Source organism: Lissotriton helveticus, chromosome 2_1 (assembly GCF_964261635.1).
Source record: "Lissotriton helveticus chromosome 2_1, aLisHel1.1, whole genome shotgun sequence".
Classification (NCBI taxonomy): Eukaryota; Metazoa; Chordata; class Amphibia; order Caudata; family Salamandridae; genus Lissotriton; species Lissotriton helveticus.
The window spans coordinates 688943194-688957166 of NC_136059.1; the positions used below are offsets into that span (position 1 = coordinate 688943194).

Consider the following 13973-nt stretch of genomic DNA (forward strand, 5'->3'; position numbering starts at 1 on the left):
GTGATAGTGTGGGCGAGCAGTTTTGGGCTATCAGAGGGTAGTGTTAAGTATTTGTTGTACACACAGAGTCAATAAATGAGACGCACTCAAGAAGAAGCTCAAACCTAATTTAGAGAAATTACATATGTTTTTATATAATTTTTAGAAAAAGGATGATGACCGCTGCACTCCAAAGTAAACTCTAATTTAACCAGTTTGTAAACGTTTGCATTCTTAGGGTGCTGGGAATGATCACCTCCTAGTCCTAGAGGTGCTGTAGATACCTGGCGGCGATGGCTCGCCAAATAAGTAGTTACATTTTTTAAGATCCAATCGGTAAAGTAGCTTAGATCGATGTCATCTTTATTTAAATAGTAATCAAATCATATTTCATCATATAGTAGAATATCCAATAGTAAGTACAATATCAGACGTCCAAATTGTTCAATTGTTTGCCAATATAGCTGTACACTGAGACATCTGTCCCCGATGCATTTCGAGCCAATGGCTCTTCTTCAGGGGGAATGTTCTAGCAGAGATGTAAAGAAATACTAAGGTCTTTGTCCTAGGGCCAGAGGGCAACCCATGATAGTTGACAAGTGACTTAGGTTACCATGTGGAATGAGTAAAGTGCTCAGAATGAACCAGAAATACGTTTGTGGGCCGTAGTCGCCAACTGTCTAAAGGAAAATAACAAAGTGCCAAGTCCAAAGGAAACCGTTCTAAATGAATAACCAAAGATACAGTGGTGAGTAACCAGCGTGCCGGCACGTGCGATGCGATATTAATCAACGTAAAGTGTTGAGCACATAATGTGTAAGCTGTATGATATAACGCAGATGTTTATTAAAGGTCTGTGCGTGTGAAAAGGTCTGGGTTAACCGTGCAATTTAGGTTAATCAAATAGATGGTGGCATGAATCGGTACAAGAACCGGCTTCAAAAAGAATAAATATAGGAAAGAAATAGACATTAGATCATGCGTGTGAAAACGGGTGAACGCTCACCTCAACACTGCGTACGAAGGTGTAAGTGTCTCGCATACGTACAGTAAGTTTGGCGTCTTCTCGGAACAAGACCCGGAAGACGCGAGCGGAATGTTATGAGCGAGGTGAACAATTAACAAAGAAAGAGGACTGCGGAGTGTGATCCCTTCATTCAGTAGGGAAGTGTGTTCACGGCGATTCGCAATAAAGGTTGGGAAAAGGATGCAGCAAAAAAACGGGGGCATGCAACCAAGAGGTCGGAAACACCCGAAACATAAACAGAGAAACAATATGAATCCTCAATGCGAGGTGAGACTACAGTAAACCTAGAAAGAGGATAGTAAGTGGAGAAACAAACATAGAATGTGAGAATAAAGAGAACAAGCTGCTTTTGAAGGACAGGCAGCGCTGAGAGGAGGGTTGATTCTGCGGAGCGCGTGAAGTGGCTGGTGTGAAATGTCTCGAATTACAAGCTCTGGCATTGCGCAGAGGGGGGCGGGGAGAGCATTCCTTTGAAGTTTGAAGCTCTCGGCTTTGCTGTGGCGGGTCTGATGCGATGATGCAAGGCACAAACAAATGGTGGTTTGTGACGTGGCTGGTGTGGCGGGGGGGTGGGAGCGGAAGGGATTCCTTTGAAGTCTGAGGCTTCTGATGCCTGGCTCAGGGAGCAAATGGCAAGCGCGTGCACGGCCACATGCACTGTGCGTAATCCGCCTGCCAAAGCCCCTTGGTAAGCTTTCCTTTGCATCTCTATATGTCTCGACAGCTGCAATGCGCAAGCGCATTGGCAGGTCGAGACCTAACTATGACACTCACGAACTGCACATGCTATCAGTATCAATTAAAAATGGGAGAGTCGCGCCTCGGAATAGTAAGTACCTATAAGTACTTGGGGGTATACATAGACAAAAGACTGAACTTTCAATTTCAGAAACAATATCTTGGAAAAAAAGGGAAAGGGAATTATTTATGCTTTTTGTGCTATCGCAAAGAAGCTATATGGTCCTTCATTCACGCCACTAATTTCCGTGATGGCCGCGAAGCTACTACCTGCAATAACCTATGCATGCATAGTGTTAAATGGTAAAGATGGAAAAATCCTAGACTCTTTACAAATAAAGGCCTACAAAAAGTTTTCAGTCTACCACAGTCAGCAGCTCCGGCACAGGTCCGACTGGAATTCGGTCTTATCAAGCAGGAAATTGGGAGAAAATATGCCGTGATCAAAACTTGGTATAAATTGTGGCAGAATCGATCTAATATATTAAATGACGCTCTGTGGCAAGCCCAGGAGGATCCAAACTCAAGCTACGGCAAATTCTTGAAAATGGCGTTGAATGACACCGAGACGATGGATCTATGGGCGAAGAACCCTTCATTCCAAATTTTTCGTAGCTTAACAAACAAGGTGGCAAAATTACAATCATTATTTGAAGACAAGGGTACCTTAGCAAAAAGATCCCACGGCTGGGTGGTTCTGCAATCCTATACATCACTCCGACCGGCGGAATATCTCGGCGCAACATACTCGCCCCACTTGAAACGCAAGCTAATGGCAACTAGATTTGGGGTATTACCAAGCCTGGCTGAACAACCATTGTGGAAGAATACCGGCGTCAAATCCTGTGGCTTATGTGGTGAAGCCTGGCAGAGGAATTCGAACTTGTAGATCTGCAATCATTAGAGGACTTAGCACTACAGACCCTCAGCGGACCTGTAAAATGATGAAATTTCTATTGTTTTATGAGAAAAACTATGTGGCACTTCCAAAACAATAATGTTTCGAACTTTATTGCAATTTTATAAAAAACGTTAAAATGTTTTATATGTCACTACGTGCAAAAACCATAAGTCGATAACAATATGATGTTGCAGAATTATGAACATACTTTAAATTGGCATCATGAGAATGATACCGCTTCCGTTTTTTAGGACTAAAACAATTAACATGTTTTTTTTTTAAATACTTTTTAATCATTTTATATGGATATCATATTTGTACTATGACATTGTTATGGTTTTAAATAACTTCAACAATAAAGATTACTACTACTGCAGAAACAGAGTGACAGAATAGTGCTTCTCGGCCGTGGGACACTATCGATAAATTCCTGCACAGTTGCACCTGCAGCAATCTGCCCAGTAACTGACAGCCTCAGTTATTTATTTCCTTACTCCAGAGCTCCTCTTCCTGCCTGCAATTGTTGCTGCCTTCTTTAATGTATTCCTTCCTTCCTTTATCCTTTCCTTTCTTTTAAATAGCACATTACCTGCACATTTTCTTTCGTTTGCAAAGCTGCCTCAAATCCTCAAATGGCTGTTTCTAAAGCTGCATTTTGAGATTTACACACATTCTATAATTTGAGTTCACTGTTAAGTTATTGTCATAGGCCTCCTATATGTTATATTATGTAATGTTATATTAATTTGTATACCACACTCATCACCCAGGAGGGTTTCCAGGGGGTTGGACAGGTTTGTAGGTGTGAGGTGCTTTTGTGAAGAGCCAGTCCTTCAGCTTCTTGCAGAACTCAAGAAGTGAGGAGGTAGCTCTGATCTGTTGACGCTTGTGGATGTGGGTGAAGCCAATAAAGGAAGTGGGTGGAGCTGGGTAGGTGGGTATGGCCTCTTTGAAAACTATGAGCACCTGCACTTCATATTTTACAAACTAATCACTGCCCAGACCATGTGTTTTGCCTCTGTGAATTTGTATAGGGCTGCCAGTGGTGTGAAGAGATAGTTGATGCGTGTAGGAAGCTGGCTTAGTATATGGTGCACACTTATTTAAGTGAAGCATCTTGCACTAATCCAGACAACCGTTATTGTAATTTTAGTGGTCTTTGACAACCATAGAACGCTCTCTAAGACTTATAGATTTTAAGTGCAGTGACCTCAGGTATAATTAAACTTATATCTGTCGTAAGTGGTGCTAGCACCAGCTTACACAGGCTGCAATGGCAGGCCTGTAGTCACAGTTTGAGCGGTCTCTCATGGGTGGCGCAATACATGCTGTAGCCCATGGAAGGCCCCTGATGCACCTATGCCCTGGTTACCTTAGTACCATATACGAGGGACTTGCGTGGGTACACCAGTAGCCAATTGGGAAGGTCCAAAGTGCTTACCACTGTCAAATGTAGGGAGGAGGCACAGTGACTGGGGTCCTGATTAGCAGGATCCCAGTCAGACTACTCATAAAACAGAATAACACCAGCGAAATGTAGGGGTAACCACGAAAGCACATTCTACTTTCCTACAATATGGGAATGAGGGTTGTGCGCACCAGAATAGTATGGATAGGCCCGCTGTTGTACATGTAATGTCCTCCATATGTCCCCCAGGCCTAGTGCTTACGCAGAGGAGTGTAGCTTCCCGTCTGGTCATACAGCAATCAAAGTCAGAGTATAGTGTCAGTTTGAAGTTTTCACAGAGGATCGTCAGGCCATGGGGCTGTTCTGTAATGAGGCTGCTCAGTTTGTCTAGTGTGTCCATTTGCAGTCCTGGTGGGGCATATATATTTACCAGCGCAACCTTTCCCCCTCCCACTATCCCAAAGCCACCGTGTAGCAGCCTAGGTCGTCCACCCATGTCTTATCGACAAAGTGGCATTGTTCTCCTTATCAGGATCACTGCCCCCTGGAACCTGAGGTATACCCTGCGTGGCTCACTACCATGACTTTCCTTTATTCAGGCCTTGGCACTTCGTGCCCTGTAAATGCATTTCATGGAGGAAGATGATGTCTGATGCATACCTTTAGAGGGATTTCATCACCAATCCCCTTGTAATTTTGCTGCCGAGGCAGTTGTGTGTGGGCCGTCATACGTTATGTTTCTGTTCACCGTTTTGTCTCTCAATCCTTCCCCCCGGGTCATGTGGTTCATATTCGAGTCCTGTGTGGTGAGCCATGTACATGAACTGGCTAACTGGCCCACAACTCCCTTCCTGCCTAGCCTTTGAACTGATTCAGAAAAGGGGGTGGTGATGAACAGAGTGTCTGAATTAAGCAGACCACTCTTACCCAGTCCAAAGATCAGGGCTTGATCCATCACCGTTATTTAGCTCACTGCCCCATCCCAGCTCAGAACCTGGCTATATGCAAATTAGTCTGTCCCTGGCCCAGTGCATCATGGGAACAGGGCAGACCAAACTACCAAGCCAATTCTTCACCAGAAAGGAGACAAGCTTCCGGGGACCGGTTTCTGCCATTTCAGGCGTCGTCGGCCCGGCTTGCTTGAATCCTGATGGAGCAGTGAGCAAGGGACTCATGTCTGAGTATACCCTTCCACGCTTATGGTGGACAAAATGATTCAGAAAAGGGGGTGGTGATGAACAGAGTGTCTGAATTAAGCAGACCACTCTTACCCAGTCCAAAGATCAGGGCTTGATCCATCACCGTTATTTAGCTCACTGCCCCATCCCAGCTCAGAACCTGGCTATATGCAAATTAGTCTGTCCCTGGCCCAGTGCATCATGGGAACAGGGCAGACCAAACTACCAAGCCAATTCTTCACCAGAAAGGAGACAAGCTTCCGGGGACCGGTTTCTGCCATTTCAGGCGTCGTCGGCCCGGCTTGCTTGAATCCTGATGGAGCAGTGAGCAAGGGACTCATGTCTGAGTATACCCTTCCACGCTTATGGTGGACAAAATGATTCAGAAAAGGGGGTGGTGATGAACAGAGTGTCTGAATTAAGCAGACCACTCTTACCCAGTCCAAAGATCAGGGCTTGATCCATCACCGTTATTTAGCTCACTGCCCCATCCCAGCTCAGAACCTGGCTATATGCAAATTAGTCTGTCCCTGGCCCAGTGCATCATGGGAACAGGGCAGACCAAACTACCAAGCCAATTCTTCACCAGAAAGGAGACAAGCTTCCGGGGACCGGTTTCTGCCATTTCAGGCGTCGTCGGCCCGGCTTGCTTGAATCCTGATGGAGCAGTGAGCAAGGGACTCATGTCTGAGTATACCCTTCCACGCTTATGGTGGACAAAATGATTCAGAAAAGGGGGTGGTGATGAACACCCCCTTTTAGCCTTTGAACTGGCCACCTCCCCAATTGACGGTATGTCCATCGCCCTTCGGTTATGGCTTGGTCTTTGAATGGGTGACCCTGTGGTGCATCTCCTTGGCCTTCGGCGTCTTTGGCGCTCCTGCCATCTTTCAGTCTGCAGTATCTTTCCCCATCCCCGCAGAGAGGGGATAGCCAGGCTGTTCTAGCCAGTCCCATACTTCAGATGCACCTTTGACAAAGTGGATGATTCCGTTCTCAGTTGTTCTCAATTTCACTGTGAATAGTAGGGCATATGGTATGGTCAGCGTGGGTAGGTGCTTTTTGACACAGATGAACATTTCACGTAGTTTCGGGACCGCCTTGGAATAGTTTCGGTAGATGTGTACCTAATTCTCTTCCGCTCTCCAGGGACTGTGTATCCGTTCCCTTTGTAGTATTGTATCTTTATATTGGAAGTTGAGGACTCTCACTGGCCACACTGACCGGCACTCTGTGAGGGCACTCTACCTTGAACCACTGGGATATTTTCCCCTCCAGGACCAATCACTCGAGCCATTATTCTAGGAAAAGCTCCATGCTGGGGCTTCTATCCCCTATGGTAGACCAGTTGAATGTTGTTGTTGTGGCGGAAAAGTCCCTCCGCGTCAACCATTTTGTTATGTAGTGTGCATATCTCTTTTCCCAGGGCCTATACGTGGGTGGTATGTTATGAATTGTGAATTCTGCTGCCTTTACCCTCTCTGCAACCTTTTTTTGGTACACTCGTAACACCACTACAGACCACTGTCTCAATTTTGTGTGCCAGGGACGTTTTGTGTACTGTATGGCCGTCAATATGATGGCCATATGTGTCCCCAGATGAAATGAAATTAAATGAAATTTGTACTTGTAAAGCGCACTTATGCCCCAACTGGGGTGTCCTGGCGCTGTACGCATACCGTTGTGGAACCCTTCCTGGCTTTTCCCTGTGAAATGTCCACTCCTGGGCACCCCAAGGTGAAGCCAGGCATCCCAGCGCTGTTGGGGCCGTTGTGGAGAATAAGTAAGCTATTGCCCAGAGATGCAGAGTGGGACCCATAATTAGAATAGGCACTGAGGTGAGAATTATCAGGTCCGGGGAATTTGAGCCCAAGACCCGCCGAGGCGGGAATTGAACCCTGGTCCCGGGCCAGACCTCTGCATCAAGGTCGGCCGCTCTAACCATTGAGCCACACTTCACTGTTTTTCAGATCTGTGTTTCAGGTGCCACCACCGGTAGAGACTTGTCCTCACACAGGCGGGATGTCCCCATTCCCTTGGGGGGGGCGGGGGTTTGGCCACTTTAGGTCTCACCATCGTTACTGCAGGGGGTCCCTCCTATGGTTGAGTGCCTTGAAATTTCTGTCCTCCTGGCTGCACCCACAGCATGGTCTATGCAGTGCCTGATCTCCGGAGCTGCCTCCGACGGATGCCTTGAACACTGGGGAGTCGTAGCAGTTCCCAGTGGGAGTGTCCGTCTTGTTCTAAGGGGTCTGATGGGCCCAGCTCCCTTCCCAGGTCGGCTCTGCTTTTGCACTTTGGTCATGAGCATTCGCTGCTCCACCGTCGCTCACGGATGCAATCTATCTCAGCTGTCTGGCAAGCACGGGGGCCTCATGGCAGCCACCCTCTCAAGTGCTGCGGCTCCGAATCCGCCCACCTCATGGCTCATAAAGAGTGGGGCCATGGGTGTCTCAGCCACTCCCGCACCCGGATACCCCTGGAACTGCAAAATGCCACGGCCCCTGCTGTCCAGCTCTCACTGGAGCCTAGCAGCGGCTGCCGTCTTGCCTGTGGCAGCGCTTCAGCACTCGCCTTGTGGCTCACCACTGCTGCCTCTCCAGTTGCCTCGACACTCTAGTTGTGGCCCACTGACTGTGGTCTTGAGGGAGCCCGGGTCTCTTGTGCCAGATCTCAGCTCTCACGCTGCCAACTCCATCTGCCTCATGCTAAACCATTCTTAATTTTATGTTTTTTACAACAGTGGTAAAAATGAATTGAATGTTAAGCATTTTGTAAATCTGTTTCTACTGTGTATTGCCATGCTCCAGTACATCCTACATGGTACATTCTATTACAAAATAGTACTCTAGCACAAGCATGGTTAGAAATCTATTCTATTTTGATTGTCCAGTGAAACAATAAAATGCTTTCTCTTCTGCAATATAATAAGGCAAAAACAGTTATAAAATGGAGTAACCCGTTTTACCTGAGAGCATTTGTTTTTAGATCCTCATCAATATCGCTCAGGATATGTTGGATCTCTAGGTCTTCTGGCACCATATCCACCAAACAATCCAAGTAAGACAAATCAAGAGAATATCCTGGGGCAGATTCCATTTCTGGCCACTGAAATAGAACACAAAGGAAAATCAATTAACAGTTGCTCTAAGTCTCGATAGGTAATGGAATAAACTGCTTAGCTTGAAAGCTTATCAAGTGCTTCACACAGCAGGGAATGATATGCAAAGGGTATTTTGCTGAGATTATTTGTACATCCCTCATAAGTGTTACAGGCTGGGTTACAAAGGCCATCTACCTCAACTGGTTTTACGAAGGTCAAGGTGTTGTGGGTTGAGTCATAAGTCTCGATCTGTGGCCTGATTTATGGAAAAGAAGTCCTAACAAGAGTCATGAAACACAACAAAACCTATAAGTATCTGACTAATTCAAAATGGTATATCATAGTAAAGGCCACTGGAATTAAGCGATTGTGTGACCACAGCGATTTTCGCACAATTACAGATTTGCCACATTTGCTACACAGTCCATCATCTGCCGCATTAGCTGCAGATTTTAACATAAAAACGTTTGTTCCTATTTAAAAATGTACTAAAAATACAACACCACATTTTGCAGTGCAGTGGAAGGCCCTTTCCTCTGCTGGACTGGCCCCTTTCTGTTGCTTATTGATATATTTGGATATTAAAATGCTGCTAATGAGGTGAAATCAATGGCCAGAGAGTGTTACCAAGTTTAAAAGTGCCCAAATAATGAAGTAATACTACTGCAATATGTGGCGCATTATGCCACATAATTTGTCTTTACTTGCAGCATAATTTACTCAACCCTGCCGCATAATTTGGCCTGCTTCTGCTGCATAATATCAGTGGCCTTGATCATAGTATCATAGTACAAAGAAAAATCCATGCATTCTACACCGTATAATACTATTTATTGATTATCTATTAGGAGGCACCGTATAAATACAACAACATATACTCAATAGTATTCCCCACTAGCATAATTCAATACACAACTCAGGCCAGTAGTGCTAATACAAAGAGAGCTGCATCAGAAAAAGAATTGTAGAGAAAACCGTTATCACACACGCTCACACAAACAGAATACGTTCTCTGGAACATCAAAGACATGTCCAGCAGACATTCAAATCATGCCATATAGCCAACACCACAAAATAGCAATGCGCTTGGGATGCTCTCGGATACCCCCACCCAGGGTCGGACTGGGACAGAAAATAAATCCCCATTAGCCAATCTGATACAAAAGTGACCCACATTTGCAAACAGGGCATGTTTAAACGTATACATAACAGTTGTATAAGTGTTTTACAAGGTATGGGAAACTGCATGAATTTATGCTTACTGCAGTCTTTGTTTGTGGTAATATTAGGGAGATCAGCATTTCAACCCAGCCACCAGACCATAAAACAGTTACTTAAACCGTCCAAATAACAGCCTATGCACTGAATTTTCAGACCATCCTCTCAGACAATTGCCCTATAGGGGTGCCCGACCCTGCCCACACCTCACTGAATAAAACATTTCCACCCGCCATTGAGAAAAGCCAGCGCACATTACCTAAAACTTAGTAACACACGACTCAGACAGTGCAGTGCACTAAAAAAGGCCATAGCAATAGTAGACTGCATGGTATAAAAATGCCATATTTATAACAACATCATATAAAATAGCAATCTCAGATTCAAGGGTGTCTTATTCCAGAGTATGGGCTCAGTTAAACAGTACTTGTCTGTTTGAACTTTTTTCTGAAGTTTTTAGATATGTATTTTGACCAAGGAGGAGCTTCAAATGATGCAGGGTCTGTCTCATATCTTCCAAGATAGGTATTCTGGGTTCATAGTGCTGAGGGATTAGAGCTGAATGCATGCTGAAGTTATTCAGCAGCGACACCCCCCAGGACACTCAAGCTTGCGATCGCCGATCTCAGCTATTTGACTTCATATTGGTGTGTGGGCCAAACATCCCCTTTACCTCTTTTGACAATTCAGGCAGTTATATACGCACTCCGCCTAAAGGTGTGTGATGGACCATCAGTATGAAGCCCTCAATTTGACTTCTGTTACCTAGGTGTCTCTCCAAAGTTCCAGCAGTCACTTGCAGTAGGAAATTGTGTTACTGGTTGAGGAAGTTGAAACCGTACACAAGCAGCAACCACAAATATGTGCTCAACCCTCTGGTAGATTGGCACAAAAGCAGTCAGTCTGAACTTAGAAGCAATGTGTTACGTATTTCTGCAGCACTTCAAACAGTAGTAAAGTGCAAATAGAACACTAAAAAAATACCAAACCATTTAGAAAAATAGAGTAAAACTTTATAAATTATTTGAGACCAAAACAACAAAAATCCTGGAGTAACGTTGAATATTATGTAGAGAGGCTAGTTAGGCTTCACTATGCAATACTCTCACAATACCCCAAAGATGGTCCTTGGTTTGACAATAATAAATCCTTAGCTCAGTCCTGGTAAAGTTGTAAAGAGCGGTCAGGCTTTACTAGAGGACCATGTGGTAAGTATTTCAGAGTACCAACATGGACAATAAGTAATCAACACAACTCGCAAGAAATCCAACACCAATTTTTTAAAACAAAGCAGATTTGTAAAGAAATTTAGACACCAACACGAAATAAATCAGATAATTACTACAGTAGTTATCGATTTTAGAGGCAACAGTAAATCAAGGCAAATAAATAGTGCAAAACATTAGCATTGTCAATGGGAAAAAGCACTAGTGACAATCGGTCACTTGCAGGTCGAGTTGTGTGAAACTCAAAGAAGGTAAAGGTGATGCGGGTCCCAGGACCAAGCCATGACAGTCAGCTTGATTTTACCTGTCTCGAGAAGCCCGGGTGCAGAGTTGTCCTGGCTGTCTGTGGTGCCACTAGGGAGCTGGTTTTACCGCTTAAACTGTGTAGGTGAGAACACTTGCAAAAAGTCAACAAGGAAGCCACTGCTGATGTCAGATGAAGGTTTTGTGGTGTTCATTCAAGGTGCAGCACTGGGTAAAGTGTCGGTTTCCGGACTGGCTACCAACAAGCCTTGGCAGCGATAACCTCAGCTGAAATTATTTCAACGTCTGGTGGTCCGGGGGAAAACAGTAGCCACCTGAAACTTGCTGGAGATCAGGACTATGTTTCCCAAAATGCCCTGTATCATCTACTTTTGGGAGATCCCTCAGAGGACCTGATGACCACTAATTCTTTCATTCCGGTATGTTGTTTTTACCTGTGGTGTGTAGTGGATTAGTGCCACTAGTCCATGGAAGACTGGTGTTGCCTTTAGCTCTCAAAGGGGTCCCTCTGTCTGCGGGAACCTGTCTTTGGTCTAGGATGAGTGATAGTCGTGCAGTTCCAGAAAGGTTGTCACAGGTGCAGAGTATCACGCCTTTGCTTTGTGCAGGTCATGTTGTCGCAGACACTGGTCTTCTTTGTCCTATGTTGCAAGTCAGTTCTGACCAACGTTCTGGTGACAGGACCCTCAAATCCTAGATTTAGGGGTGTAAGGGGTGTGGGTGCAAGTGGCCAATGGGCTACTAGCCCCAGCAGATAATCTGCCCCTGAGGTGACCACATCCATGGGGGTGTGCCACCTTTTCTACCCAGAACCCTCTATTCTGCCACTTTTAAATATGACAGAAATCGTCCTTAGCTGTAGAGGCCAGGTAGCCCACCCTAGAGGTATGGATAGCCTTCTGGGGGTATACACCTCCTAAATACCTAATAATCCTGCCTGCCTAAGTGCAAATGTGGCTTGTGGCAGGGGGAAGGCTGTTTCCTTCTTTGGGAGGCAGCTTTGTTTGCATGTCACAGGCGGTGAAGGCTTTGAAGCTCACCACCTTGATGTGTCACTTCACTAGCCGTACTGTCAGGGAGGGAGTTGTGACCTCCTTCTGGTCCAGGCCATTGTTTCTAACTCCTGGGAGAGTTCACACCTCCAGGCAGGGGTTCAGATTCCTGTCTTGGTGGCAACAGCTGCGGGCTGGCAGCCAGAGAACAGGAAAGGCTGGGGCAACAAGGTGGAAAACCTCCAAGGTAGCCATCTGGGTGCATGCCACATCGTCCTGAACACGAGAATCGTGCCTGTGGTGATGAGGCACGTTGCTTGATACCAAACATGCCATATTTTGGCTACACCATAATAGAGCTGGCGACCCTGAGTTTGCGCAGGTGCTAGACCATGTTATCCAATGGAACAATGCTCACTTATAATAGTCTTTGAAGGAAAAGGTCACCATAGGGACATATAAGCTTACACTTACATGTCCACACCTTCTATATAATGCACTCTGATTCCTGGGCTCAGGAGGCCTTCCTTATGGGTGACTGATGTATATTAAAAAATAGAGCATAGACTTTACACATATGGTGAGAGAAAAGTCAAGTTCGAGCAGTTTGCATTGCTCCTGAAGTCTGCAATAGCAGGACTGCTGTCATCAGTTTACATGTGTCACTCAGAGTGGCACAAACAGTGCTTCAGGCCCTGTTAACGCCTTTAACACCCATACTCTGGGTACCATTGGTACCATATACTGGGGACTTATAAGGGTGTAAAAGTCTGTGCCAATTGGAGTTTCCAATTGACATGTATCTGTGTTAGGGAGAGAGCACGGGCACTAGGCCAGGGCAGCAAGCTCCAGTGTACTCTCAGGGTCATACCTATCAGCATTGGAGCAAAAAGTGGGGGATGAGCATACAAAAAGAGCAGCTGCCGGTGCTTGCGAGGCCTTGAGATGAGAAGAATTTAGGGCGAGAGGCATTGCACTGGGCCGGAGTTGATGGCAGGCTGCATTGCATCGGGATACATCAATGTCAAAGAAGCCGGTCAAGTCCCTGTGGCTTTGAACAGGGAGACACCCAACTGGCCCTTGGGATTTAATGGAGTTCTGGGTCCACACATAAATGCAGGACAGCTCACAGCAACAGAAGAGTCCTGGTGCAGCAACAACAGCCCTTGGCAGCAAAGCAGTCATTGGTCAGCAAGCATGTCAGGAGGACAGACTTCTTCCTGACAGAACCCACAGGTTCAGAAGTATTCTGTAGAGTTGGGTCTGAGGGGCCATTATTTATACCGGGAGCCCACTTGAAATAGGAGACGCTTTCCCTCTACAGAGAGCTGGCTGGTATTTCCTGCTTCCCTACCCTGGCCCCAGCTTGTGTGGGGGCACAAAAGACTAGCGTGAAACCCTTTGTGAGTGTACTGAGGCAGAATCTTTGTGATGTGCAAGTGTGATAGATGACCGCTCCACCCACCTATCAAGTCAGAGATTGCCCATCCAGCTAAGACCTATTCCACCTTCTTCTCACTGTCCGGTCCAGGGAAGACATGGCTTCGCAGTTCGGGCAGGACTGTTCCCATGAGGCACAGGGTCAAGACTGATTTGCATATGGCCATGTCTGAACTGGGGTGGCGTGGTGAGCAAAACAACGATGGATTAAACCCAGATCTGTGACTGGGGGTGAATGTTTTGCCATTGTGCAACATTCCGTCCATCATCTTGTGTGTTTAGCAATTGAAAAAGACCAACTGCTAGCTACACCAAGTCATGTTATACAAGCAGCATGCACCAAATGTTTAGGACAAAAAAATACAAACTTTCTCAAAGTGGCTTTTTTAGAATTATGTAAAGTCAGAGAGAAATCCCTGGAGAAATTAATGTATAGGGATACCTTAATTCAAGAGGACAGTATAGATGCCTAAGTTTAATATTAAACAATCTGGTCACG

At 45.6% G+C, this 13973-nt stretch overlaps 1 protein-coding gene across 4 annotated transcripts in view; it reads right to left on the bottom strand.

Moving 5' to 3' along the window:
• The window catches only part of KIAA0825 (KIAA0825 ortholog), a 2250404-nt gene that overhangs the window by 2118857 nt on the left and 117574 nt on the right, over positions 1-13973 (bottom strand). For all 4 annotated transcript variants that reach the window (XM_078675385.1, XM_078675384.1, XM_078675383.1 and 1 more), the window contains exon 2: positions 8200-8339. In XM_078675385.1, the coding sequence (XP_078531511.1) occupies positions 8200-8330 (131 nt within the window). In that variant the 5' untranslated portion in view covers positions 8331-8339. The remainder of the gene's footprint in view (positions 1-8199; positions 8340-13973) is intronic.